The 27,842-nt window shown below is 58.1% G+C and overlaps 1 protein-coding gene across 1 annotated transcript; it reads right to left on the minus strand.

Moving 5' to 3' along the window:
• Positions 1–255: 255 nt before the first annotated feature.
• GRAP (GRB2 related adaptor protein) lies at positions 256–23,956 on the minus strand. Its single transcript, XM_069483237.1, has 5 exons — positions 23,827–23,956; positions 18,393–18,490; positions 12,670–12,792; positions 3,451–3,619; positions 256–1,508 (listed from the first exon to the last, which is right to left on the minus strand). Exons 1-5 carry the CDS (start codon positions 23,902–23,904, stop codon positions 1,323–1,325), a joined length of 654 nt encoding a protein of 217 aa, XP_069339338.1. The 5' UTR covers positions 23,905–23,956; the 3' UTR covers positions 256–1,322.
• Positions 23,957–27,842: the final 3,886 nt, after the last annotated feature.

A 27,842-nucleotide genomic window follows, 5' to 3' on the forward strand; every position in this document is an offset into this window, starting at 1 on the left:
AGCAGGAGCCTGAGTCCTCCGGTCTACCCCTTCTCCCTAGTGGGGACACCGAGGCCCAGAGAGGGGCGGACTCTCCTCCCAGCTACGCATGGGTCAGTGCCCAGGGACTGGCCTAGCCAGCAAAGCAGGAGCCCAGAAAAATCAGGGGGGAAATTGTGATATTTCAAAAATAGCACCAAAGTCGTCATAATTGGAAAGAAAATTAGATTTCTGACGGACATTCTTATATTGGTTTTATTGTTTTTGCTTTGAATACATGGGCCCAGGTCAGGAGCGGCGTGATTTGCCAGAGCTCAGGGCTCTGAGGGTCTTGGGCCCTCCCTCCGTCCCACCTGCGCCCAAGTGCCAGAGGGGGCCTCCTCTCCCTCCCTGCCCGCCCACCTCTCCTCCACCATCAGCCTGGCGTCCAAAGCCTTTCCAGGCCCCACCTCGTTTGTCCTGCTCTGGGCAGGCACCCAGGCTCTGGGCAGGCACTGCTCAGCTGGTCACTCCCCCTGCCTGGATGTCGTCCCTTTTCTCAGGTAGGGGCTGGGCCCGACCTGGGCTGCCCGCCCCCTTCTGGGTCCTGCTGGATCCCTAAATCCCAGCTCTGGCTCCAACTCCCGTCTGCCTGTAGGTTTTTTGGCCTCCCCCAGCTCCCCTGCGCCCTGGTTTGGGCAGAACCTGGGCCTGAGCCGCCAGTGCAGCCTCGGTCTCCCACAGGGCTGGGCCCGGCCCGCCTCTTGGAGTGCCAGTAGGAGAGGAGCGCTGCCCCCTTCGCCCCCACTGCCCGCCCCTTCCCCAGGGTCTCAGGACCCCTGTCTAGCCCCTCTCCAAAGTGTCTGTGGTGGGGGTGGAGATGCTGGATGCCCCAGGCGGACCCCAAGGTCATGGGGCTGTGGAAAAGTTGGTGTCCACCTGGGCTCTGTCCAAGGAGTCCAGGTCAACAGGTGCGCAGCCCGTCCCTAGGGGCAGAGCCCCGCCCCCAACAGCCCCTGGGTTCCTTGGGCTGAGCCGCCAGTGGGTGCAACCCGGGAGTCCTCAACCGTCCCAGAGGAGGATGGGGCCATTGACAGGAGGAGGCAGGTGGGCCCTTTGCAGACCCCGCCCCATGACATCACCCCACTAGGGCCATCACTAAACACAGCTGTAGCTCTGGGGCGCTGGGGGCCATCCCGGTCTGTGCAAAGTGGCTGGAGGCAGTTAGGAGTCCACATTCATTCCAAGGCCTTCTGCTGAGCCCTGTGTGACACAGGGTGGGGTGTCCATGTCCTCTCTCCGGACCGCAGTTCCCATGGAATGGCCCGTCGGCCGGACTGGCCGTCAGCTCTGCCTGCCCGCGGTCACATGTGCACAGTCTGTACGTAGCTCCGCGGGAAGAAGCCCACGCGCCCGCAGGATCGGCCCCGCCACCAGTGGGGGTCTCGGTGTTCCAGGACCTCGATGATGTCCCCGCGACGGAAGCTGAGCTGTGATGGGTCCTGGGCCAAGAAGTCAAACTGGGCCTGGGCAAAGCAGGCCCGGGGCGACTGCGAGGCGAGAGAGAGGTCAGTGGGGCCGTCAGGAGCACTGCTACCTGCTCTCCCTGCCGAGGTCCCAAGAGAAGTGACTCGCTGCAGGTGGGGAGGGGCCTTGGGTGGCATTGGAGTTGAACTGTGCCTCCGCCTCCAAGTCCAGACAGTGGCCACCCCACCCCACGGCCTCCTGCTGCCCACAGCCTGCATGTCTGCTGTGCAGACTCTGCGTCTACATGAAACATGACTTTCCCGATGGCCCAGCTGGGATGATACGGCTGCTGGGTCAGGGGACCTGAGTCCTGGTCCTCTCTCTCTCTGGGTCTCCTTTGCCTGGCTCTGCGGCAGCCATGATTACTTTGACTCCAGGCCATGGAGCCACAGGAAGGGGCTTATAAACTGTAAAGTGACGTGCAGCTAAGAGTGGAGTTTACTGCTGTTGCGCTTGGGCAGATGTTGAGGGCGAGGACTGTCACTTTGAGCTGCTCTCAGCTCTCAGCTCTGTGTTCCAGTCCTATCTATGCCCCATGTGTGACCTTGGGTATGTCCCTGCCCTTTGTGGGACTCAGATTCCCGACCTCTCCGTGATAGCTGGACAGGGGTGCTCTGCCCGGCACTGCGACGGTCGCACCCAGTGGCCTGGCCCTGCCTGCCCCACCGGGATCTCAGTCTGAGCCTGCGGAACTCCATCCAGGGTGGATGATAGAATCAGCAGAGGCTGTAATTAGTGCTTATCTGCCCAGGAAGGAGGAGGCGTCATGGGTCCCAGGGGACTGAGCCAGCTCCAGAGTCGCAGCACGGGGGGGACACCCAGAGCCCAGGCCAGAGTGAGGTGGTGGGTGTAGGGGAGTCCTCAGTCACCCCCAGCTCTATCCTGCCTCCCTCACGCTCTCCCAGGCAGAGCTGGCCCAGGCAGTGAGGAGGAGGAGGACGGAGGTCTGGCAGGCAGGTCCCAGCTGGGGAGAAGAGTCCCTGACACTGGGAGCTCACGGCTGGGCAGAAGAGGCCAACAGAGGATGCCCTGGTGGGGTCTGCCAAGGCACTGTTTGTCCTGACATAGCAGACCCCAGGGCTCATCCTACTGGGCAGAGGGGAAACTGAGGCCCAGTTGAGGGATGAACTGGCCCTCAGGTCACATGGCGAGGCTGTGGGGGGTGCCGGGAACAGGGCAGAACTGGAGCTTCTCTGCCGCGCTTGTCAGCCCCCTCCCCAAGCCTTGGCCACGCTCCCCATCCCTCTGCAGAACCCGGGTGCCAGCGTGCAGGGTCTTGGCCTCCAGCCCCAGGCCTTTCCTCTGGCGCAAAGCAGCATGTGGGGCTAATGACCCCATTGGCTGCTGTCGTCATCCTAATGAGAGTAAGGGCCAGTCCTTGGGCCCCTTGATGAAAGGGCTGGCTGGCAAATTGCTGTTATGGTGAGGACAAGGGGTGGACAGACCCCACACACCCTGTGGCTGGCCAGGACCTCGCCCATGAGCGCTCACACTGCCCACACCCAGAGCCAGCTCCTGTGGGAGCAGAAACCAGGACCAAGCCTACTGGTCTGTGTCCTTGGGGAGTCACACCACTCTCTGAGCCTTGGTTTCCCCATCTGTACAATGGGCACAACAAGACCTCCAGACTACAGGGACCAGCTCTGTGCATGGTAGCCAGCAGGCTCCACGGGTGTCTGTACCTTCATTCATCCATCCAACAAACATTTATGGAGCACCCACTGTGTGCCGCACACTATTCCAAGAGTTGAGAACAAGCTAGACAGTTGCCCCCAGGGAGTTGCCATTCTGTTCCTTCCTGTTTTCCCCTCTCCTCCCTTCCTACCCTTGCTGTCTTTCTGCAGCACCAGCAGCGTAGGCCTCTGCAGCGTGGGCTGGGCCCTATCCTGCAGCACCGGCTGCTGGGGAAGGAAGGGCAGGAGACTGCAGAGGCCCACGCAGGCCGCCCTGCCTCCCGCCGCCTACCTTGAGCGCGGGCTCCTCGTCACACAGGAAGATCTGCCGCTTCTTGGCGATGGTGGTTGTGCGGTAGAAGTCGACCAGCTCATTGAGGGAGTTGAACTTCTCCTCCCATAGGAAGTACTTCCCCGACGCCTCACGCAGCACCTTGAAGTGCTGCACCTGGTCCCCGTAGCTAGGGGAGAGGACCCACGGCCACCTGAGACCACGGCCAGCCTGGCGTGGTCCCGGGTGCCCCGGCTCACCACCACCTGGAGCCAGGCCTTTCACGGTGAGTCCCCGAGTCAGGAGAAGGGGCGGGTGGTGCAGACCCCACTGACCCAGCCCCACGTAAGGCCCGGGAGCCCCTCCGGGTGGCGGAATAGGGGGCCAAGGGTGTGGGCTCCGGCTCAGGACACTTTTTGCTGTGTGACCTTAGGCAAGTCACCTAACTTCTTGGGACCTCAGTTTCCTCAGGCCGATAACATCTCCCTCGTGGAGAAGTGCACAGAAACGCCGGCTGTGGCAACATCAGATGGTTCCTCTGAGTGAGTGGCGACTGGACACGCCTCCTCCACATCCCCGTAACATCCCCCAGCTCTGACATTCTCTGCCCGCCCCACCCCTCCCCACAGTCCCTGGGGAGTGAGTGAGTCCTAAGAGCATCACCAAGGCCTGCTGGTGTGAGATGAGCTCAGGTGTGTTGGATGCTTCATGTTCCCCCATAAGAACCTTCTATGGCTCCCCACTGCCCTCAGGGTAAAGTCCTAGCTCTGCCTCTGACTACACGTCCAGCCTGGTTTCCTTTATATCCTCTCCGACGTGGTCAGCGGCCACTTTCTTCCTCACCTCCCGCCTTCGCCCAGCCTTCCCGCCCACTGCCACCAGATCGCCCGCCAGACAGCCAGCTCTCCCAGACGGCCAGCGGGCAGAGCCTGTCCTGGCTGGGACTGGGCAGAGGGACCTGTCTGGTGCCTGTAGCACTCGGCATGTCCCTCCCAGGACAGGCCACGCAGGGCTGGGACCGGGTGGTGCTGATTCGGGTCCGGACGGTGTGCAGACGCGGCTACTGTGACTCCCTCCCTTGCTGCAGGGATGGCCGGGCCTCCTCACGGCCAGGAGGAGCAAATCGGGGCCCTTGTACAGTGGGGAAACTGAGGCACTGAGTGCAGCTGAGACCTGCCCAGAGCCACACAGCAAGAAAGGTCAGAGCCGGGGTCACATCTGAGTTCACACAGGTAGAGTGTTGCCTAACGTGCTCCTCAATCGATTATCATATAACAATAGCAATAATAATTATTCCAATTATGATATTAATAATGTCCCAGATCTTCTCATTCCAAGTCCAGTTCTACTCTGTCCTGTTGTCACCCGGGCTGTGCCCCCCAGGAAGCCCCCTCCCTCGTCCTCGCTGCCTGGCCAAAGCTTAGCCGCCCTTCCCAGCCTGACAGTGCCCGGCTTAGGGGCCTCGGTGTCCTCGCCTGCCAAAGCGGGGAGCACCGGTGCAGCCCTCCCAGGCGAGGAAGACCTGGGGCGCTGCGGGGAGAACACTGAACGGCTCCAGCTCCCGGCCAGGAAGGAGCCAGTTTCGGAGCCCCGGGGAAGGCCCCTGTTCAGGCGGCTGGTGCAGGTGAGAGCTGGGACAGCCTGGGGACCCGTGGTGGGGGCGAGGCATGGGGGCGCCCAGCACGGCCCCTCAGCCTCCTGAGCCACAGGCTATGGCTCATTTTGTTCACATTTCAGGCGAAATGAGATCCAGTCCCGTGTTCACTTGATGGTATACACACACACACACACACACACACACGCCCCTCCTGGCTTTTAAATTAGAATCTGGGTAAGCAATTTGAACGCAACGCTCTTGCCAGCTGTGGTTGGCACGTGCCAGCCTCTAGTCCCTGCAGGCCCACAGTCCTCCCGAACAGGAGGGTGGTGTCCGTCACCCCCAGCGGCCCAGACCCGCTGCTGTCTCTGTCCCAGCCTGCCTGCGCTTCAGCTTTCCTTCCCGTCAGCCGTGGGGGCTGGCCCGCAGCTTCACTGAAGGTTTACAATTAAATACTGAAGACAGAGGTGTGTTCAAGGTAACCACCCTCCCGTCTGCATGAAGGATAGGGCAGAGTGGGCTTCCCCTGCCCTGCCCGAGTCAAGGGGTCCAAACCACATAGGACCTCTCTCTCCACTCTAAACACAACTCCGGGTCTCTGTACCTCTGCACGCACTATTTCCTCTAGTTGAAAGGAATTCTTCTCAAACTCCTATTCGTGCCTCAAGGCCTAGGTAAAATAGCCCATCCTCTAAGAGTATCAGACCCCCTCGGTCAGAGTCAGGAGCCTTCTTGGGTCCCTCAGCGCCTTGTTCAGCCTTTTTGTAACCTGCTGCTCGGAATGACTTGCAGCCTAGACAGGGAGGCAGGCAGGAGGAGGCCCAGAGGGTCTACTTGGGACTCAGGGACTAGAGTGTCCCTGCCCAAGCCTTAAGTCCTCCTTGAGATGCTTTCTTCTCGAAACCCTCTCCTGCTGGCTCTGAGCTCAGATTCCCACCCTCCGGGTGTCCTGACCCTGAAACCGGGGCTCTGGTGGCAGGCCCAGCGCTCTGAGATGTGTCTGGCTCTCAGGGCAGCTCAGCCACAAAGGGAGCCTCTCAAGGACAGAGGCTGTCGACCTGATGGAGCAATGATCCCCAAACCTGAGACAAAGCCATTGACATGCCCTCGGCAGGCCTTGTTCCCCGTGACTAAGCCACTTGTGCTGTCAGCTGTGGGACGGTGTGTCCATGTGCCCGTGACGCAGAGGAGGGCGTGCAGGCAGACGGATGTCTTCTGCCCTGTCTGGCCTGCGGCAGCCTCCCAGAGGCCCCTCTGAGCCCGATGGTTCCTTAGTGCCACACTCTAATGAGCTCGCGGGTTCCTAGATGTGGCCACGGTGCACAGGAGGAACGTCGCTCTGGGCTGTGGAGTGCGGAGCCCCACAGCTGGGCAGGCGCGAAGCCGGGAAAAAGGGATCCCAGCAGCTCTGTGTTTGGGGTGCCCGGTGCAAGGGCAGAAGGCCCTGTTCCCTGCCAGCCCTGCGGAGAAGCCTAGGGTACAGGTGGCCACGTTCCCCTGGGTGAGGCGGTAAAAAGGGCGTGACAGATTTGAACGAGGTTTCAACCCCAAATGACCACAACTTTGAACGTTTTGCTATTTGAAGGCCATCTTCAGTTACCTGGAAAGTTATCTGAAACAAAGCGTTCTCTGATCATGTGGGAGGGTCAGGGAGTGGAGAACAGGAGATGAGATGAGGAAAGGGGGCAAGGGACCCACGAATTCCAGAACTTTCCAACCTGGGAACTGGAGAATTCCCAAATCTGGGAACCATGCACATGCCAGCCCCTAGCCCAGGTGTGGAACACGGTAGGTTCTCTCAGTAACGGCAGGTCTTGCCCCTTCTCCCCCCTGGTACCAACTGCCCGTTTCACAGTGGAGGAGAGCGAGGCCAGAGAGGAGAAGGGCCTGCTCGCGGCCATGCGGGCCACACCGGCCAGGCTGCTGCGGGCACGGCGCGGGCACTGCCCCTCCTGCTGAGCTGGCCCTGTCTGGGGCCGTCTCCCGACCACGCCAGCACCCGGGGCAGCTGCTCTGCCTCCCGGCCTCGCCTGTCTGCTGGCGGCCGCTGCTCCCGCCCGTCTGTAGGAGTGACACCTTTTCCCTTTCCTCTGCCTGGCCTTGGCCTCAGCCGGCCTTCACGGCCTGCGTGGAGGTTCGAGGCTTCTGCCAACCTCTCAGGCAGGGGCTGCCTTCTGGGGCCTCCCCACACCTCGACCCAGCCCCACTCCCAGGCCCTAGGGGGGCTCAGGGCTTGCAGGAAGAGCTGACCCACCTACGGAGGGTGGGGTGGGGTGTGAGGGGACAGGGGCTGTGCCGGCCCCTGGGCTGTCAGAAAATCCCTAAGGACCAAGTCAGGCCTAACGCAGGCAGCAGCCAGTCCTGCCCAGCGGGTTTTTCTGGCCTGGTGGCAGCAGCAGCAGCAAAGGTGACAGACAGTGGCAGCCCAGGGATGAAAAACAAGGCTGGGGGGGGGGTGGGAGCCAGGGCCCGGGGACCCACCTGGGCAGAGGCCTGGGTGCTCACTGCCCGCTGGGTGGTCTCCACTGGACACGGCCCCTCTCTGGCCTCCGTGTGCCCACCGGGGGAAAGGGAGGGTGGAGTAGCTGGCGCTGCAGTAGCCAGGGAAGAGCATCCAGCTGACTTCAGAGAGGGCGGGGCCCGGCTGGCGGGGACAGAGTCCTGCGGGTCCTGTGGGTCTGGGGAGGTGGGCAGGAGGCAGGCCAGGGCTGTCAGGGCACAGAGGGCCAGTAGGCACCAGCTCTGCTGTTCCTTGCTGTGTGACCTTGGGCAAGTTACTGCACCTCTCTGAGCTTCAGTTTCCTTATCTGCAAACGGGTTTCTGGGGATCATGCAAGTTTCTGCACTTTCCCCCGTCTTTGCTGTACCCCCCCATGCTTTATTTTCTCCAAAGCCTTGATCATAGCCCAAGATTCTATGTAATTTACTAATTGCTTATTGTCTGTCACCCAGTGGAATGTGAGTACCTAAAGGACAGGAAGTTTTGTCCTATATTGTTGGTGGCTGAATTCCCAGCACCTGGGACAGAGCCTGGCACACAGTAGGTGCTCAGTGACCAGACGGGGAGAACGAACACGTGTTCATTGACTCCAGGGTGCCTCTGGCTGGAAGGGAAGCAAAACACTTCCCTTGGGGACAAACTCATTTGTAGCAGAAGAGTCCACATACTCTGGACAGGAGGGGGGCCAAGTTAGGTGCCCAGGCATTGCACACCAGCCTTGGCCCCTGGCCCACCAGCCAGCAGCTCAGACAGGCTCCCTGGAGGTGGAGGGGACAGACCTTTGTAAACTCGTAAAGGGCAGCTTGCTCTGGCCACTGTCGCTCTGTGAGGCAGCAGGAGGCCCATAAACTCCACCTCTGACAGCTTTATGGGGCTTGGCATGAGTGTGCAGGAGATGCCACGCGCAGTGGGGTCAGAGTGCTCACGTGCCACGTCACCAAGGGCAGGAGAGCTTTTTTTTTTTAAGCAGTCTCACTCTTGCCTGGGCTAGAGTGCCATGGCGTCAGCCTAACTCACAGCAACCTCAGACTCCTGAGCTCACGCAATCCTCCTGCCTCAGCCTCCCAAGTAGCTGGGATTACAGGCATGTGCCACCATGCCCAGCTAATTTTTCTATTTTTAGTAGAGACGGGGTTTCACTGTTGCTCAGGCTGGTCTTGAACCCCTGACCTCAAGCGATCCTCCCGCCTCGGCCTCCCAGAGTGCTAGGATCACAGGCGTGAGCCACCACGCCAGGCCCAGAAGAGCTCTTACACATGAATCTGCCAGGCTGTCACTTTCTTAGATGGCCATTGGGTCACAAAGCTTCACAGCATCTGGGGTCGTTGCCTCCACGTCGTAGATGAGGACCAGACAGTCCAGAGAGGGCCAGCACCTGCCCGGGGTTACACAGCAGGCCCAGGGAAAGCCAGGGTGAGAACTGGCCCCTGCCTCCCTGTGCGGCTGCCTCTGCTCTGAGAGCCCTGCATTCACGGGCAGGAGACAGGGAGCCACCTTCCAGGACAGAGGGCTCCCTAAACCCTCCCCAGCACGCTGTGTGGTCCTTGGGGGGTTCATATAATGGTAATTACTACCACTGGCACTCACTATGTGCTAGTCATCACACTGAGCACTTCACGTCCATGTCCATTTTATAGATGAGGAAACTGAGGCTCAGAGGGTAATTTGCCCAGGATTATACAGCTAGTAGGTGTCAGAGCTGAGACTGTTGCTCAAAATCCCATATTCTTAGCCACATGCCCCATCTGAGTCCCAGTGCCCGGCTCGGACCCCTGCTCAGAGGTCATCCAAGGACCACTGCGAGGCCCCATGAAAGATGCAAGACCAAGAGGGAGCAGGACCAGGAATTCTGGCCCAGCGTGGCAGAACCAAGGGTCAAGGGCGCCACCTGGTGGTACATGCGAAACACAGCTGGCGGAGCCCAGGAAGCTCTGGCCGGTTCCAACCTTGGGCCCTTCGGCCAGGATGCCGTAGGGGATGTGCCAGGATTTCTCTGAGAGATGCTCTCAGACCCTTTCCCAAGAAATGTTGGTGGCTTGCCTGCTAGAGAACTCCCGAGGCCAGTCACAGTGGCTCACATCTGTAATCTCAGCACTTTGGGAGGCCAAGGTGGGAGGATCGGTTGCTTGGGGCAAGGAGTTTCAGACCAGCCTGGGCAACATAGCGAGACCTCATCTGTACAAAAAATAACATTAGCCGGGCGTGGTGGCGACACTTGTAGTCCGAGCTACTCGGGAGGCTGAGGCCAGAGGATCACTTGAGCCCAGGAGTTCCAAGCTACAGTGAGCTACGTTACCCAGACCCACTGACCTCGGGTCTGGATCACAGAGAGAGACCCTGTCTCAAAAAAAAAAAAAAAAGAAAAAGAAAAAAAAAAAAAGAAAGAAGGAAAGAAAGAAAGAAAAAGACAAAACTTGTTCCTTAGTACTGCCCGTCTTCTCTCTTGGTCAGACAACTTGCTGCTATCCAAACGTGATCCTCACTGCCCCACCTCTGGGTCTTTGCACGTGCTGTTCCCTGTGCCTGTCCCGGCCCCTCCTCCCCTTGGGCACCAAACACCTGCGCGTGCTCCAGGGCCCGGCTCAGACACCGCCTGCCGGGGGCCTTCATCACGTGGAAGGAGCCTACCGCCACAGAATTTCACGTATTCATTTGCTCATCCTAGAGACAGACCCCCGGGCCAGGCTGTCTGTTTCCCCACCACACTCCTCGGGTTTCACTGCTGTCCCTGTCCCGCCCTGTGTTGACAAAATTGCGGGGCTGACATATTTGGGTCCAACACCTCCCCCGCCACTCTGGCTCCAAAAGTGGCTTGAGTCCCCTGTGACCCTGCTTTGCTGGGTGACCTTGGGCCAGACCAGCCCGCCTGGCGGGCGCCGCTCCCAAGAGACGACCAGGCCCCCGGACGACCCCGCTGCACTCGGAAAACCTCGCTTCCTGCCTCTGTGGAGGCAGCAGCTCCCAGGGGCTGCGGGAGCCTGCTGGGAAGGGCGCCGGGCTGGGGGTAGGGGTGACCCAGTGGGGCTCTAGGTGCCCATCATGGGGGGTGGGGAGGTGGGCGGTCAGGCTCAGGGACTCACAGCATCCCTCCTCTCCCCCCCACAAATGCCGAGGTGCCCCCGTTTTTAAGATGGGGCAGTAGAGGCTCAGAGAGGGCAAGAACCCTTCCTGCCCCTCGGAACAACCAGCCTGCTCCCAGGGGAAAGGGAAGCGAACAAAGCTGACGGGTGACACAGCTTGGGGGGCTCAGGGTGAGTGCTGGGTTGTTAGATCTGACCCCCAGAGCAGCCTTTCTATCCATAGTGGTCCTGCCCCTGGTGGTAGCTCCAGGCCCAGAGGGCGAGATGCCACCTGGCAGGGCCGGCAGGGGAGGTGCTGATCCCAGGCGGGATGAGCTCATTTCAGAGACGGACCGGCTGACAACACAAAAGGGACAGGGCCCTGGCAGAGCCTGCAAGGCATCAAGTTGGGACGTTTCTCAGCAGTAGGAGCCTGCACGTGGGCCACCACGGCCCCGCCTGTCTGGAGCTGCACAAGGATGATGTGGACAGTCCCTCTCCAAGTCTTTCATCCTCTGCGTCTTGGGACCCCCCAGCGCCAGGACCCAGCGTCACACTGAGTCTCCCCACCCAGTCCGGCGTTAACCGTCCAAGTGGTCCTGTCTTCGCTCATCCTTTACAAAGTCATGGAGCCATCAGCTCGGAACCAGCCCAGTTCTAGGAAATGGACCCCACACAAGCCATGAAACAGCCATGGCCACCGCCTCCCAGAGGCCACGCTGCCCTTCTCTGGGGGCCACCCCTTCCTTCATCCTCCCCCTGCTGCCTGGCTCCTCCCTGCTGCCACTCTCACCCCAATGATCCTCCCTCCTCACAGCAGCCAGAGGGATTTGCTAAAAAATGGAATCCGATCATTCCTCTCCCCTGCTCAAGACCCTCCATGGCTCCCTATTGCTCTGCGAGAAAAAGCCCAACCTCCTTTTCAGGCCTTGTGTGGTCACTGCACGTGACCCACCCCCACCCCCACCCCCGCCCCTTGCCCACTCTGCTCCAGCCACGCCGCCGCCTCTGGGTTCCTACGTGCCCCAACCACATTCCTACTTCAGGGCCTTTGAGCCTCTCCTCCCAGGTCTTTGTTCCCAGGACCTGGGCAGCCTCCACATCCTAGTTCAGATCTTTGCTCAGGTGCCACCTCCTCAGAGAGGCCTTCCCTGACCACCTTGGTTCATTCTATATTTATGTTTTCTTGTTCACTGTCTCCTTCTCTGAGACTTCAATCCTTAGGGCAGCAACTCTGTTTTTTTTCAACGTTGCTTCCCAGCCCTAAAGTAGCCCGGCTACTCGGGGAACAGTCCTTGAATTCATGCATCTCGATCCTGATCTTCTGGGCACTGGGAGCAGGAAGGACAGAGACCCGCCAGGGGCTGACCCTGGCCCCCACCCCCACTCCTCAGTCCCCCCAGTTATGGCCTTTGGGGTTGGGGTCTGTGCTGGCCAGAGGCTGCGGTACCATGGCTGAGGAGCCACCCTACCCCAAAGCCAGGTGTCCCCAACACAGCCACTCTGCCTCAATGCCAGGTGCTGTTCTAATTGCTTTAAATGTATCAACTCACTTGTTCCTTGCAATAACTTATTCTACAGGTGAGGAAACAGGCACAGAGAGGTTAAGTGACTTGCCCAAGCTCACACAGCCAGGAAGTGGTAAAAGCAGAGTTCGAACCCAGGCAGCCTGGCTTCAGGGTCTGCCCTCTCAACCTCATCACCATAGTATGGGAGCCCGTCTGAGGCACCTCCCAGACACCTGCCCTGGGCACCTCGGCACTCTCTGCCCCCCAGTCTCTCACCACATCAAGCGATGACATCGTCCTCCCAGATGAGCCTGTGATGGCTCCATACTGCTCATAGAATAAAGTCTGGACCCTTGAGCCTGGCACTCGCGGCCTTTCACAGCCAGCCTGGGCCTGCTCCCCCCCCCACACCCCCACTGCTCTGGGCCGCACCCTGGGGAGCCCAGACCACTGCCTGCCTCCAGGCCTCTGCTCGGCTGCCCCGCCCCCGCTCTGTGAGCCAGCCGGCCCCCAGGCTCAGCGCAGATGCCGCCAACCCACCGCCCTCCTCTGCACAGCCCCAGTGGCCAGGCTCACTTCACGGAGATGGAGAACTCCCCCGGGGAGCTCTCGCTCTCCCGGATCAGGAAGGCTCCCAGATGGTTCCGCTTCATCAGAATCTCTTCCGCCAGCTGCCGGGAAATCCTGCCCGAGTACCACCTGTGGAGAGAGGGGGCGGGTGAGAGCTGGGGGAGCTGGGCTCTCAGTCACCAAGCCCTCAGCCGGGGGAGAGGTGCTCGCACGGCTGATCCTCACAGCAGTCCTGAGACATGGGAGACATGATTGCACCCATTTTACAGATGGGGAAACCGAGGCACGGAGAGGCAAAGTGATGTGCCCAAGGTCACACAGCTGAGGCAGGCAGGAGCTGGAACATAATCCCAGCGTTTGGGCACCAGAGCCCAGCCTGTCCCACCACGCCAGCAAGCACCCAAGTCACACTCCAGTGAGTAGAAACCCAGCCAAGCTCAGTCTAGCTTTTCTGTTGTAGATGGTAGATTTTTTTTTTTTTTTTTTTTTTTGAGACAAGGTTTCACTCTGTTGCCCAGGCTAGGGAGTAGTGACATGATCATAGCTCACTGCATCCTCCAACTCCTGGGCTCAAGCGATCCTCCTGCCTCAGCCTCCCGAGCAGCTGGGACTACAGGTTCATACCACCATGCCTGGCTAGTTTTTTTAAATTTTTTGTAAAGACAGGGTCTTTCTATGTTGCACAGTTTTGAACTCCTGACCTCAAGTGATCCTCCTGCCTTGGCATCCCAAAGCACTGGGGATGGTAGGTTTTTAAAAGTAAAAGAAATACATAGCTGGGCCGGGGGCAGTGGCTCAGCGCTGTAATCCTAGCACGCTGGGAGGCCGAGGCGGGTGGATTGTTTGAGCTCAGGAGTTTGAGACCAGCCTGAGCAAAATAGAAAAAATTATATGGACAACTAAAACTATATATATATAAAATTAGCCAGGCATGGTGGCACAGGCCTGTAGTCCCAGCTACTCGGGAGGCTGAGGCAGGAGGATTGCTTGAGCCCAGGAGTTTGAGGTTGCTGTGAGCTAGGCTGATGCCACGGCACTCTAGCCCGGGCAACAGAGTGAGACTTTGTCTCAAAAAAAAAAAAAAAAAAAAAGAAATACATAGCTGTATATGGTGGCTCACACCTGCAATCCCAGCACTGTGGCGGGAGGATCACTTGAGCCCAGGAGTTCAAGACCAGCCTGGGCAACATATCAAGATTCCGTCACTTAAAAAAAAAAAAAGTAAAAAAATAATATATTGATACAAACAGATGACAAAAATACTAACGGCTTCATTCTAGTGAGAAAACATTTCTCCTTGTACTCTTTCCCCAGATGCACAGACTCAGGCCACCTGGACTTTTTCACAGCTACAAGTTACTTTTCCCTCTGACCAAGCAGAACTGGGTATACAGAAGGTTCCTGATAAATGCTTCGACTTTTGCAAGACCCCCAGGGTCCGGGGGTGAAAGGTGGATCCAACTTCCCTCCAGTCCTGCTCTTGCTGTGTGGCTCCAGGCAGCCCCTGGCCTCTGTGGGCCTTAGCCACCACCATAGACTGACTGTGTCCCCGACAAAATTCATAATTTGAAACCTAATCCCCGATGTGATAGTGTTCAGAGGCGAGGCCTTTGGGAGGACGAGGAGCCCCCATGATGGGATTAGTGCCCTTATAAAAGAGGCCCCGTGAGGACACAGCTGAGAGGCTCACAGCTGTGAACCAGGAAAGGGGCTCTCACCAGGTGCAGAATCTTCCAGTGCCTCGATCTTGGACGTCCCAGCTTCAAAGCTGTGAGCTCACACCCCCCCCAGCCTAGGGTGTTCTGTTAGAGCTGCCCGAACACGAACAGACAAGACACCCACCATCGGGGGGGCTACGTGGTCTCTGACTGGCTCCCCAGCCCTAGTGTGTTAGCCCAGCTTGGGCTCTGACCCCTTTACTGTTCAGATGGGGAAACTGAGGCCAAGAGCCGCCAGAGGTCTCGTGGTGGGACCATGATAGGCCAAGGGCAGGGCACAGAGCCTCGGTTTCCCTGAAATGTTTCCTTTCCCTCCTTCAGCAAATGCTTCCTGAGTCAGACTGAGCTGGCACAGGTGGCGGATGTCAGGCGGGACTTTTCCTGTTGTCCCAGGACATTGGCCCACTTTGGACCCGAGAGCAGACGCTGCTGTCCTGCCTGTACCCTTGCTCTCACCTCCACGGCTCAGCACAAACTCAGGGATTCGGCCCCCGGGCTTCTGTCTGGCGCCTGACTTCCCTGGCCTGTGCGCAGGGCGGGCGAGGCCCCTGGGACATTCTCAAGTGATGACTGACGGGAGCAGGCGGGCAGACAGCCAGCGCCCCGCCCGCAGGGGGCATGACTCCTAGGTGCGTGTTCTGCGCTGTCTCCCCTGTTCCCCAGCCAGCTTGAGCTGCAGTTGCCCCCAGCAGCAAGGACGTCGTCGACACACCCCACTGGCTCCTTCCCTTCCCTGTCTACGGCTTACTCCTAGGTAAATTCCTCGTCCTCACATCCGTGTCTCATGGACTGCTCTGGGCAAGCCCACGCGCCGCACACGAGATTCTAGACTGCTGCCACCCGGGCTGGTGGGGAACCCTCAGCCCACACCATGGTGAGGGGAGGCAGGGACGGTGGCTGCTGAGTGTGGGGACTCTGGCGACCATCTGGGGAGCTCAGCCTGGGTCTCACGGAGTTTGGAGACCTGGGGACTGCGGCCCAGCCTGCCTGGGCAGTCTCGAGGCCAGAGGCTGACGCTGCAGGCCGGGGCGGGATGGGAGCGTGGGGCCTGGGGTTGGGGGTGCCGGGGAGGGGAGCTGCTGTGAGCTCTTCCACCAGGAAGCCCCCAGCTTGCTCCTGCCGGAGAAACGCCCAGTGGGGCCCTGGGTGGGAGTTTCCCAAAGGGCCAGGTATCTCCAAAAAAGCCACAGAAACCCCACAGAGGCATCCGTGTGTGGGTGGCTGTTGCCCTCACAGGGTGTCACAACTGCACACTCCAAGGAGGCCCGAGCATCCCCCGCCAGCCCTGTCCCCACCGAGGGTGGCCTAAAGCCTGGGGGTGAGAAGAAAGCACTTCCTAATGCCCCCAGGGCCAGCTCTTGCCCCAGCACCAGCGTCACTCCATTTGTGGCCACCTCACATTACATCGTCCCCATTTTACTGATGTGGAAACTGAGGCCCAGAAAGGGGCAGAGAAGCCCCTCCCCTTGCCACCCCGACGTCCCCGAAATTGCAGAGCAAGTCCAAGGCCTGGACTCTCCCCCGGCCCCATCCCTGTCCTTACGGGCTTTCCTGCCCCCTCCAGGCCAGCCCAGGGCTTGCATCACTCAGCTGCAGTCTCGCTCCACCGCTTGCCAGCTGTGTGACCTGAACGAGTCACTCAACTTCTCTGTGCCTCTGTTGCCTTATCTGAAAGATGGTGACGTGAACCCTCACCTCACAGGGCCCTTGGCAGGATGCACGAGCGGCTGCGTGCAGGTGTTTGCTGCTCCTCCCACACGTCCCTCTGCTCGGCTTGTCCTCTGCCCTCCCTGGCAGACTCCTACTCTAACTTGCAGGCCCAGTGGACTGTGCCCTTCCTCTAGGAAGCCCTCCCTGTCCCTCCCAGGCCATACATCAAAGTCTGGTCCTCTGTGGCCACTGCCTGATGAGGATGACTCTGGAAGTACTGGGGCTGTGTCGCGCCCCTGCCCTGGGGCTCCTGGGCAGGCGGGGTGAGAGCGGGTGCTCAGGAAAGGAGTGGGCTGGCGTAGGCACGAGGTCTTCTGGAGCCCCGGCCCCTCCCCACCCACGCACCCCGGGGCTTTGTGCGCTGAGTCAGGTGTGGAGCTGGAGTTTCCCCGCAGCTATTTTGGGACCAGCGCAGGTGCTGAGGTTAACCAGGAACACACCGGGACCCTGCCTCGGGCAGGCTGGTCAGGCGTCTGACCCCGTCCCTGCTCTGTCCCAGGTACGAGTGGCCGGAGCTGACCCCAGGGGCATCGGAGGCTGAAACACTCCATGGCTCCCAGCTGGCTGCTAGAGTCTCGTCCCAGCCACTGGGGTTGCCCCGTAGGCCTGGCCCAGCGCTGCCTCTTTGCTCCCCACTGGAGTGAATGGAAGCCCCTGCTCAGGGCTGCTGGCAGCTCTGGGCCTTCCAGCCTTCCGGCAGTCACCACACCACTTCCTCCACCTGAGGGCCCTGCCCTGACTGGCCAGCCCTCGGGGACTGCGTCCACCCCGTCCTGCCGGCTTACAGATGCCTGGGGGCCGGGCCAGGCTTGTGGCCCTGGGCTGGACCCTCCATCTCCCTCCCTTCTCCCGCACCCCTTCCTCTCCCTGAAGGTCAGAGGGGCGGAAACCTGCCTGGAGGCACACAGGAGGGCACAGCGGGCTGAGCCCAGGCAGAGAGGCTGGGGACCTGAGTGGGGCGGGCCATGGCCAGCACGGGAAGCCAGAGGTGGTGGCAGCTTTGGAAATAACTCAAAGACAGATAAAGGCCCCCCTAGCCCTGTACCTGCTTTCCCTTCCACCCCACAGCCACACACATCACAGTCCCAGTCTGCCCCGCCAGCCTGCCACCAGTCTCCATATCTGAGTCCTTCCCCTACCCTAACACCCCCATGGCTCCCCACTACCCTGGCCCTGGCATTTGAGGCCATCCTTCCAGTCCCACATGCCACTGGTTCTCTCTCATTGCTTTCTCTTTGCTCATCCTGACTCTTTCCCAGGAATGCCTTTCTCTTTTCTGCTTAGCCAACTCTTATACATCCTTCAAAACCTCACTCACTGCCACTTCTTCTGAGAAGCTTTCCCTGGTTAATCACCTGAATGCCTACTGTTTCCCCGTGTAGTATTTTCTTTATCTCCTCTCTCCCCGACAGAACACGCTGCTCTGACCCCTCTGTGTGTCCAGCATCCCCCGGGCTAGGACCCCTGGAGCTGTGTTTGGTGACTAAGTGGCTGTATCTTGGGACTGCCTCAGCTGTCATTGGAAGCATCCCAGTTGGTTTCCTGTGGATTTCTTGGTGACCTATTCCTGTCTGGGGCTGGACTCCGCCCCAGCCATTCTCCGGGCAGCACTGTTGGATGCCAACTGCTGAGAGCCCAACCGGGGACTTCCGGGGCCAGCAGGTCCCCAGGATACCCGGACCCAGACAGAACTCTCACTCCACCCTGGTCCCAGACTCCGCTCTGCCAACACCCAGTTTGCTCCCACACCCCAAATGCAGGGCCCTCCAGCCCTCTGTCGCCACCCCCACTCCCCAGCCCCGACTCAGGGCGGAGGCAGCCTCTCAGAGCGAGCTTTAGAACCCTACCCAGATTGGACAGTCTGGACAGATTAGCGCTCGGCCCTCACTAGGTTACAGTTTCCTTGGGAAACTGAGGCGCAGACAGAGCAGGGACTTGCCTGCGGCCACAGAGCAACCCGTGGCCCAGCCAGCTGAGAGCGCAGGCTCTGTCCTCTCCTAGGGCCCTGCCGGACATCCTCTGGCAGCCAGGTTCTCAGTGTTAAGGCCTGGGCTTGCCCTGACTCTGCCATCACTTTGGGCAAGTCCTCATGTCTCAGTCCCCCGTCTCTGCTCAGGGTGGTGGCTTCCGTGTAGACGGAGGCCCCAGACAGATGGACGGGCCCAGCAGTGAGGGAGCCCCAGGCGCAGGAGCGATGCTGTGCCCCAGGCCTCCACGGGCAGGGCAGTTCAGCTCAGCCTGGGCCAGGCCGGGTGGGGACATACAGCCACGGGGCCTGGGAGGGGGATGGCAGCCACTCACGGGTGGGGCTTGACACGGATGTAGTTCTTGGGGATAAACCCCTCGGCACCCCGGAGCTCGGCCTTGTACCAGTTCTGGTCATCTTCCATGTTCAGGATCTGTGGGCAGGGGACACAAAGCCACTCAGTCATTGAGAAGGGACAGCTGTCACCTGCTGAGATCCCGCTACAGCCAGGCCCCAGGTGGACTTCACCCACACCAGCCCCTGCACCCATTCGCAGAGGAGGGCTGGGGGCCCTGGGACGGGGCCCTGGGACAGGGTCCTGCCACGGGCACAGGGGCTGAGTTAGAACCAGCTGCCTGAGCCCACAGTCCTGCCTGTTCTCTGGCCCCAGGACAGCCCATCCTAAATGGAGGGTTTGGGGTGGCTGGAGCTGGACCCTCAGGCTCTGCCACTCAGACCCCCAGCAGACTAGGGGGCCTCGAGGAGCTGGGGACCTCAGTTCTGTGCCCTCTGAGCACGCCACGTGCTGAGCCTTGGGGTGAAGGTTGGACGTCCCCAGGAAGGTGAGGGAGCCCAGCCTGAGCCCGGTGACTGTGGTCTCTTGCATTTAAACAACCCTGCAGTCCAAGCTCAGGGGTGACGATTCAGTGGGGGGATCTCAGGCACTGGGGAACAGGTAAGACAGGGAGCCCTTTGGGCTGGGACAGGCTGGCTCTCAGGCCCTGCCTGCTCTGTGGTCCCCTGGGCTCCTCTTCCACACCCCTAAGGCCCCCGTCACCCCCCAGGTGGGCCAAGAGGAACTGAAATAGCCAGAGCAGGTGGGGAGAGGCTGTGGGTGGTCAGTGAAGCGACCAAGGCGGGGAGTGGGCCGGGCCTGGGGCTGGCACGCACGAGGCTCTGTCCTCCATTCCCCGGGCACACTTGCCCGGCGTCAACTCGATTCTCATGCAACCCTCCACAGTGGACATCACCAAACGTTATTTTACAGATGACGAAACTGAGGCCCAGAGAGGGGAAGTGACTCAGCCAAGGCCACACAGCAGGGCAGAGGCAGAGCCCATATGCTCAGCCAGGACTCTGAGCCTGGTGTCTTTGGCTCAGCTGGTCTAGGGGGGGCCCCAGCCCACCAGTGTTCACCCCCAATCCACCTCCTACTTTGTCTCTGGACTCAAGCCTAAGGGATATCTCTCCTGTCAGTCCTGGAACAGACTCTAATGTCAGCTCAATCCCCGTGGGGATGTTTGCTGAGAGAAAGAGTTGGGTAGAGAAGACCAGGGGCTTGGGGCAGGCCAACACAAGGGCTGTGGGATTTGGCCAAGAGCAGCTGGGGTTTGCTTCCTCGGGCCAGCCCCTGTCTGTCCACCAGGCCAGGCTGAGCCCTTCCTTCCTGCCCCCGCAGCCCGGGCAAGGTCAGCAGTCCCAGGGACAGACGGAAGCAGGTGGCCGACTCAGGAAAACTTTCACTCAACACAGAACAAAACAAAACAACTCCCCCAACCTAATGAGAAGATTCAGGCCCGTAGGCTGCGTGCCATGGCCGGGCTTCAAGGAAGATGCCTTGGGGCCTGGGGTTCTCGGCCACTCTGCTCTGACGCTCTCTGTGGCCTTGGCACCAGTGTCCTCATCTGTTAGATGGGCGCACTTGTGGCCTACACAGAATGCGGCAGTGCCTTGTGGGCTACGAGGTCCCGTGTGGACGCGGGAACATCAATCGTATCTGGTCCCTGTTTTGTCTTGTTTCCTTTCCATCTCCACTCAGAGGACCCAGGAACGCGCTCACTGGTCACATGGCTCCATTCTTACTGTTAACCTTGTTCAAAAGCCCCAGTCCCTCTGAGACACAGCAATGCCCACGGAGGGGAGAGACCAGCTCCTCTCTGGGGAAATACCACCGCTTGAGGTGAGACACACCTGGCCTGCCCCGGCGAGCCTGTGCCCCTGCAGCGCCTTCCAGCCAGGCTGCCGCCCCTCACTGTCCCCTGTCCGATGCATCACTTGGCAGCTGCTTACTAAGCACCTGCTGTGTGCGGGCACCGAGCTAGGCCTGGCGATACAGCGTGGAACAAGGAGCTGGCATTCCAGTGGGCAGAGACAGACCATAAACGAGGAAAGAAACAGGTCAACAAGACAGCTTAATGCAGTGGCGAGTGCTCTGACAACATGCGTCAGGATGACACAGATGCCGACGGCCTGGCTGGGGCACAGAGACTGTCAACAGGGGGCAGATGGAGTGGTCAAGAAAGGCCTGTCTGAGGAGGTGGCATGAGGGCTGAGACCCGAATTACAAGAAGGAACCTATGGTGAGACGATGTGGGGAACAGCGTCCAAGGCAGAGGGCACAGCCAGCACAAGATGGAAACAAGCTCTGTCCCTGAAACAGAAAGAGCCAGGCGGGTACAGTGGCTCATGCCTGTAATCCTAGTACTGTGGGAGGCCGAGGCCAGGAGTTCAAGACCAGCCTGGGCAATATAGTGAGACCTCATCTCTACAAAAAAATGAAAAAGTTAGCCAGGCATGGTAGCGCACACCTGCAGTCCCAGCTACTCGGGAGGCTGAGGTGGGAGGATCGCTTGACTGCGCCTGGGCACCAGAGCAGGTCCTGTCTCCAAAAAAAAAAAAAAGAAAAGAAAGAATAAAAAGGAGGTGGAGGGCATAGTTTTGCCTACTTACTACTGAAGGTTAAATCACACAAACTAGTACCATCTTCACGTGGCCAGGCTCTGAGTCAGGGCCACTGTGTGGGGACCAGGCTGGGGGGCAGTGGGCAGCAGGAGGCACCAGCCCGGGAGAGACACGGACACCCAGACTGGAGGAGGGGGTCCCGGGAGGTGCGGAGACGGGTCAAAGTCCGGGTAGCTTTTGCCAGAGTTATGGATGGGATGCAGTGACAGGCTGCAGGGGCCAGGCCAGGGAGCCCAGGGCTGGCTGTGTGGGGTCTGCCCCGTCGGCCTTCCTCGTGGACACATCCAGGAGGCCGTGGGCATCCTGAGTCTGGGAGTGGGGTCCAGGCCGTCCGCGGAAAACAAGGGTGAAGCTGCCACCTCCATCTCCTCTGCAGCTGGCAGCAGTGGGGTTCCACACACCCAGAAATGCTTGGCTGTCAGGGAGGGAAGCTTTGTCCCAGGGAAGGGACGTTTGGAGCCATGTGTCCCGAGTGAGACCACGAGCCTCTGAGCTTTCATCCAAGACCAAAATTCAGATTTGAAAAACGTGCTTCGCTGCGGCTCCTCTGCAGCGGGCCTGGCCCACGGGGGGCACTGCACTGAGACGGGAGCCCCCGAGCTCAGCCCCGCGCCCTGCTGGGAGGGGCCGCCCTGCAGGGAGAGGACAGGGGACGGCAGCTCCACGTCACATGACATTTTTGCCAGTTACAGAAAGCCGTCTGGACTACAGTGAGGCGGGAGAGGCACCTTGGCGTAACACTGAAGGAGACGCCAAAAAAAGGTACCAAGATTAAATAATATTTTAATGCAACAGATTAAAATCAAAATGAATGCAAAAATCCGAGTATGGGCGTTAGTTACTAATAACGTATCGGTATCTCTCACTAACTAACAAATGTGCCCGTCCCGTAGACGGTAACCGCAGGGGAAGCTGGGTGCCCAGACGTGGGAATCCCCCGTGTTATCTTCCAGTGTCTGGAAACCTCAAACTGTTCTGAGAAATAAAGTCTATCTAAAAAGCTAATGTAAACAATATCCATCAAAATCTTAAATATAAGCGGATGTGAGCTTGTACTTGCACATCCCTGAGAGGGAAGGTGTCACACCTGGCACTGCAAGGACCCCTGCCTATTATTAGCAGAGCACCCAGGACGGAAAGAGTAAAGAAAATGCAAATCGCTCAGAGCCACCTCCCGGGAGCAACAGCTGCAGGCTTAGCAAGACTTTTCTTTCTAATCTGTGTTCTGTGCACAAATCGGGCTGTGGAGGTCAGTTTTGCGGCAAAGTTAGTGCAGACATTTGCACTCCGCTTTTGCCACTTAATGTTGCGTCATACATGTTTTTATGTCACTAAAAGCCCTACAAAAGTAGCATTTTCAGGGGCTAACTAATCCTTTGTACCACCACCCCTTTGTCTGTGTGGCTCAAACAAACTCTCGCCGCACTCTCCAGCCCCCGCCTGGCCCCAGCCCAGCCTGTCCAGTCCCTGGAGGGACCAAACACAGGCTCCGCAGTCAAAGGGGTGTAGGTTCAAAACTGACCTCATACCAACCAGGTCATATCACCTGCCTGTGCCTCAGTTTAGTCACCTGTGAAACAGGGGTGCTAATCTCCCCCCTCAGCAGCTCAAATGGGACATTGGTATGCACTGCTGAGTTTGGGACCAGGCCACAGGAGGGTGGTGGCAGAAGGAAGTCCTGTCCCTTCTTGTGCTTGAAGCTTGGGGCAAGAGCAGGGCCTGGGGCTTAGAGTGGAGGAATACCCAGTCTAATACTCATGGCTCCAGCGGGGAAACTGAGGCCCAGGGAGGGGCAGTGACTTCCTTAGGTAAGTAAGCGGCTGCTCCAGTGCCCAAGTCATGGCATCGCCACCCCCTGAATCCTGAACCTGGCCCCTGGGCTCTGCTTTCACATGCAAACTTTGTGTGTGTGTGTGTGTGTGTGTGTGTGTGATCCAGGCTAGAGTGCAAAGCCATCATAATAGCTCATCACAACCTCAGACTCCTGGGTTGAAGCAATCCTTCTGCCTCAGCCTCCTGAGTAGCTGGGACTACAGGCACGGGTCACCACACCTGGCTAATTTTTCTATTTTTTGTAGAGACGAGGTTTCAGTTTTGATCAGGCTGATCTTGAACTCCTGGCCTCAAACAGTCCTCCTGCCTCGGTCTCCCAGAGTGCTAGGATTACAGGCATGAGCCACTGTGCCTGGTCACATGCAAATTTTAAAGCAAGGATGTCTCCAGAGAGAGATTCCACAGCCTACCTTCCTGGACCATCTTGGAAGACTGCAATGTCCATCAAAAGTGGCCCAGACAAGGAGAAATGAATTCTGGTATGATTCTATTTTCCCTTTTCTCCACAATACTGGGAAGCTCATCCTTGACGCTTACATCATAGCTACTTTAGCCCCACCAGGTTATCGTGCATACTTCTTTCTTTCCTAAGACCTCCTCTCTCTCTCCTCCCCCCTTCCCCGCCCCACACTGTCTATCGTTCTCTCTCCATCACTTGCATTCTCTCACTGTCTCAACAATTGTCTTTTCACATTTTCTCCTGGAAAACTGGGTGTTGATGCTGTGGTAATGTCTCCTTGAATCCTCACAACAGTCCCTAAGGAGGGAGCATTAATTACCTCCCTATTTCCTAGATGGGGAAACTAAGGCTCAGAGGGAGGCGGTGGCTTGTCCAGAGTCACGCGCCACCACTAACTGGAGGCGCCGGGCCTGTCCTCCAGGGACCAGAAGCTATTTGGGGCTGTCCTGGGCCCAGTTCTTAAATCCACCCCCACCCCATGCAGGGCCAGCTCAGCCCGGCTCCGGCTCCCTTACCTTGAGTGTGTCCCCCTTGTTGAAGGCTAGCTCATCGCTCTCTGTGGCCTGGAAGCTGTACAGGGCCACCGACTCCATCCTGCTGACCCCAGGCTCCCGCAGCCGGGCTCCGAGCAGGCCGGCAGCTTCCTGCTTCCTCTGCAGTCGAGGACCCGTCTTCCTTTGCTTTGAGTGCGTGTTTGTTCTTTTGAAGCTGAGACTGAGACTGCCCCAGTGGGGGAGAAACAGGAAGCAGAGACATGTCACAGAGCAGGGAGGGCGTGCGCGCCAGCTCCGTCCCTACCTCAGACCCCAGAGGCCAGGTACAGCCCTTGGGGAGCCTCCCTGCAGCCCTGGGAGTGGGACTTCCTCTGCCCACGTTACAGATGATAAAACTGAGGTGTCTGGAGAAGTGCCTGAAAGCCATCCTGCTGGCTCTGTGTCTCGTCACCCGAGGTGGTGGCCACCCTCAGCAATCTGCCAGCCCGTCCTCCACATTTCCCAAACCCCAGTGCCTCTTGTGAGTCCCCAGAGCCTGCTACAGCAATCCCAAGCTCCTTGCCTGGCATTCAGGGCCCTTCCAAGATACTCCCCCACCCAGCCCCACATGCTGTTCCCACACTCACCTTTGTCATTCCCCTGCACTGCAGCCACAGCAGGGTTTCACCCCCACCCCTTGGCACACGCTGTCCCCCTGCCCCCTGCTCTTTCCTCCTTCTGCTCCTGAATATTCCTAGTCATCCATCAAAGCCCAGATCAAAATGTACTTCTGGTTTCAACACTGGGTACCTTTGGTGGGATGTGTATCCTAAGGTCAAAAAGCATTGCAAATAAATCTCGACCTTTCTGTAGTGGGTTTGTTATGGGCAGTGGTATCAGTGTAGCAATTCTGGAACTATTTGATGAGTATTGTAGGATAAAGCATAAATGGATAAAAATAGCCAAGTTGTTTGGAACCAGGTTTCTTCCAGGAAAAAAAGGAGACACAAACATGAAAGGAAAGGGAGGAAGAGCCCTATGGTGTTGGAGGAGAACTGGACGGATCGGTATGAAGTCTGATTTTTTTTTCGGCAAAGAAGTTTCTTTTCCTTCATTTAAATCAATATGGACTCATGATTTCATGTTTTAGTCAATGGATTATAATACATTACTATCGTTACTTATTTTGATGCTCAAATTGTCCCTGATTTGGCCACTGGGACCTCCTTCAAGCTGGCTCCTTGTCCTTTTGACCGGCCCCCATCATTCCCTGAACACGTCCCGACTGTCTGAGTAACAATAGGCTCAAGGCTCATCCTGAACATCTCTGCCCCAGCCCTGAGTCAAAGTCAGAATAAAACTGTAGAGATGAATCTCTACATGTAATGTTTCCTTTGGGAAGAAAGAATTGCAATTCGGGCCATCTGTGCAGACCGGGTGGTCTTTGGTATGCCTGGAGGAAGAACGAACAGAAGGTTAGAAATTTTATTAAAAAGGAGAAACGTACACACTGCTCTTTGAGGAAGTTCATGGGCACTAGGGAGGTGTGGGGAGCCGGGGCGCTCTGGCTGGCGAGTGATGGTGGGGGGCAAAACTAGTCCTAGAATTGCAGCAAGCTGTCTCACAAGCCATCAGTCAAACTGGTCTTGGGTTACAACGGGACTTTCAGCAGCCAGGCTAGGGAGGGAATTACGTTCTTGGAGCAATGCCTTTCTTCCCCCTGGCTTCTCAGCTCCGTTGTAGTTGCATATGACGAGAATGACCCAGTTCAGATGATCACTTTTCACACCCGGAAACTACCCTCTCTGCAAGGAGATGGACGAAGGGATTTTAGTGAAGGGAGGGATTTGGCAACGAAGAGTGCTCAGGTGTTAGGGGAGCTTTTACTGCTGCGGTACCACTGCTCCCAGGCCCTCTCGGCAGCCAGGGTTAGCGGGGAAAATGTCATGTCTGTGTGTGTGTCTCTGTGTGTGTGTAAGTGAATTTTTAGAAATATATTTTCTAGTAGACAGAGCATCTCCTCATCTCTATTTATTTCCATGTCTATGGAGATACGGAAAATAGATTAAAAACCATGGACTCAATTGAATGTGAACTGTTGAACACAGGTGAAGGGTCAGCGGGTGGCACTGTACTGTTCTTACGGCTTTTCGGAAGGTTTGAATTTTTTTCTACATAGAAAGTTGAGCAGATGTACGAGAATCCACAGTTATCTCAAAATAAGAGGTTTACTTTTTTAGAAAGTTGAGAGGAAAGAAGACAACAGGTGTCCCCACCCACTCTGGAGGCCCCTTCCCACGCGCCCGCTGTGCTCAGAGCGCCCCCACTTTCCGCCTCCCCAGACGCCAAGGGGGACAGGATGTTATAAGACGCCTCTTTCCGGCTCAGTTTCAGCTGAGGTTTCAGGGCCTCAGAATGATGCAACAGGGGGTTGAGATCCACCCCCACCCCATATCTGAGGTGCCTCGAAACCAAAGGTGGGGAGGCTTCCCCTTGTGAAGCTGAGCATGTGTCCCCTGGGGCTTGTGGGCCAGACGGCTGGTTTGTGTTCTTTAGAGGTGTTTATTCTGGGCCACGTCCTGTACAGAGAGGTAGGGAACCCTCCCAAAGGCCGACAGCTGGTAAGAGGCAGCGCTGGGGTTCAAACCCAGGCAGGCCTGAGGCCAGATCTGTGCCCGTAACTCCTGTGCCGCGTGGCCTCGGGCCTGAGGTTGCTGTACCAGACGGCACCGGCTGGAGCGGAAGCCCGGGCTGCCCACTGCACACTTAGCCCAGAGAGTGAGGAGTGGGCAGCAAATCCCCGTTGGAGGGTAGATATGTCCCAATTTCCAGAGGCCAAATAGGACCCCACAAACAGGACTAGAGAGAGAGTTACAGCCGTCCTAGGTTCATCGTCCGCTGCAAGAGGAAGCCAATACACTGAGACAGCAGGGCTGACAGCAGAGAAAGAGTTTGACATCACAGGCGCCATGCAAGGAGATGAGAGGAAGTTCTCAAATCCATCCCCCCAAGAATTTTTAAGGCTCTTAAAGATAGTTTGGCAGGCAAAGGGCTAGGCGGCTGGGTCTGCTGATTGGCTGGGTTTGGGATGGAACCGCAGGGGTGTAGAAACTGTCTTTGTTGAGTCCATTCTTGGGTGGGGTCTCAAGATCAGCTGAGTCAGTTCCTTGGTATGGGCCGCTGGTCTAGGTGGGTCAGCCGTTCCACCGGAATTCAGGGCTGGAAGATTTCTCAGAAACTAGCCTTAGGTTTCACAAGCGTGATGTTATCTGTGGGAGCAACCAAGAAAGCTGAGAATTTTTATGGCCATCAGCTATGTGACCCCTGAGTCGTGAGCGATGATAGGACAGCAAGCCAGGGAACGATGGCTGGGTGTATATATATTTCCCCTGCCACAGTTTCCACCTTGCGGCCCTTTATTAATTTTATAAAGGGCAGTCTCAAGAGGACCCTTGAGGGGTGCAGCACCCCAACTGAGGTAGGTGCTGGGGCTTAGAACGAGGGGATGTCAGGAGCCAGTGGCTGGGAAAGCACTGGGAGCTGCAGCCGGGGTTCCTGCAGGAGGCCCCTCGAAAGCTGCCCACAGGAGGGAAACTCAGTGCTGGCCACTGGCCATGCCAGACCCAGCCACTGCTTCGGTGCTTAAAACCCAAGCCCTTGTGGTCGGCTGAATAACGGGCCCAAAGGACCCAGGTCCTGACCCCCGGGACCTGTCCTCATTCCCGGTTGGCAAACTTACTCTGCAGGTGCGAGTAAGTTAAGGATCTGAAGATGGGAGATTATCCTGGACTCTCAGGTCCTCATAAGAGAAACGCAGAGGGGGATTGGACAAAGAGGAGAAGCTGTAATGACAAAAGCCACAGGCTCCACCGCCAGCTTCAAAGCTGGAGGAATGCGGGTCCGGAGGGGAAGAGGAGAAGGAACAGGTTCTTCCCCGGAGGCTCCAGAAGGAGCCAGCCTTGGCTCAGGCCTCCAGGACAGAAAGAATAACCCGCATGTCTAAGCCACAGAGTTTGTGGTCATCTGTTGCAGCAGCCACAGGAAACAAGCACATGCCT

Source organism: Eulemur rufifrons, chromosome 9 (assembly GCF_041146395.1).
Source record: "Eulemur rufifrons isolate Redbay chromosome 9, OSU_ERuf_1, whole genome shotgun sequence".
NCBI classification, from domain to species: Eukaryota; Metazoa; Chordata; class Mammalia; order Primates; family Lemuridae; genus Eulemur; species Eulemur rufifrons.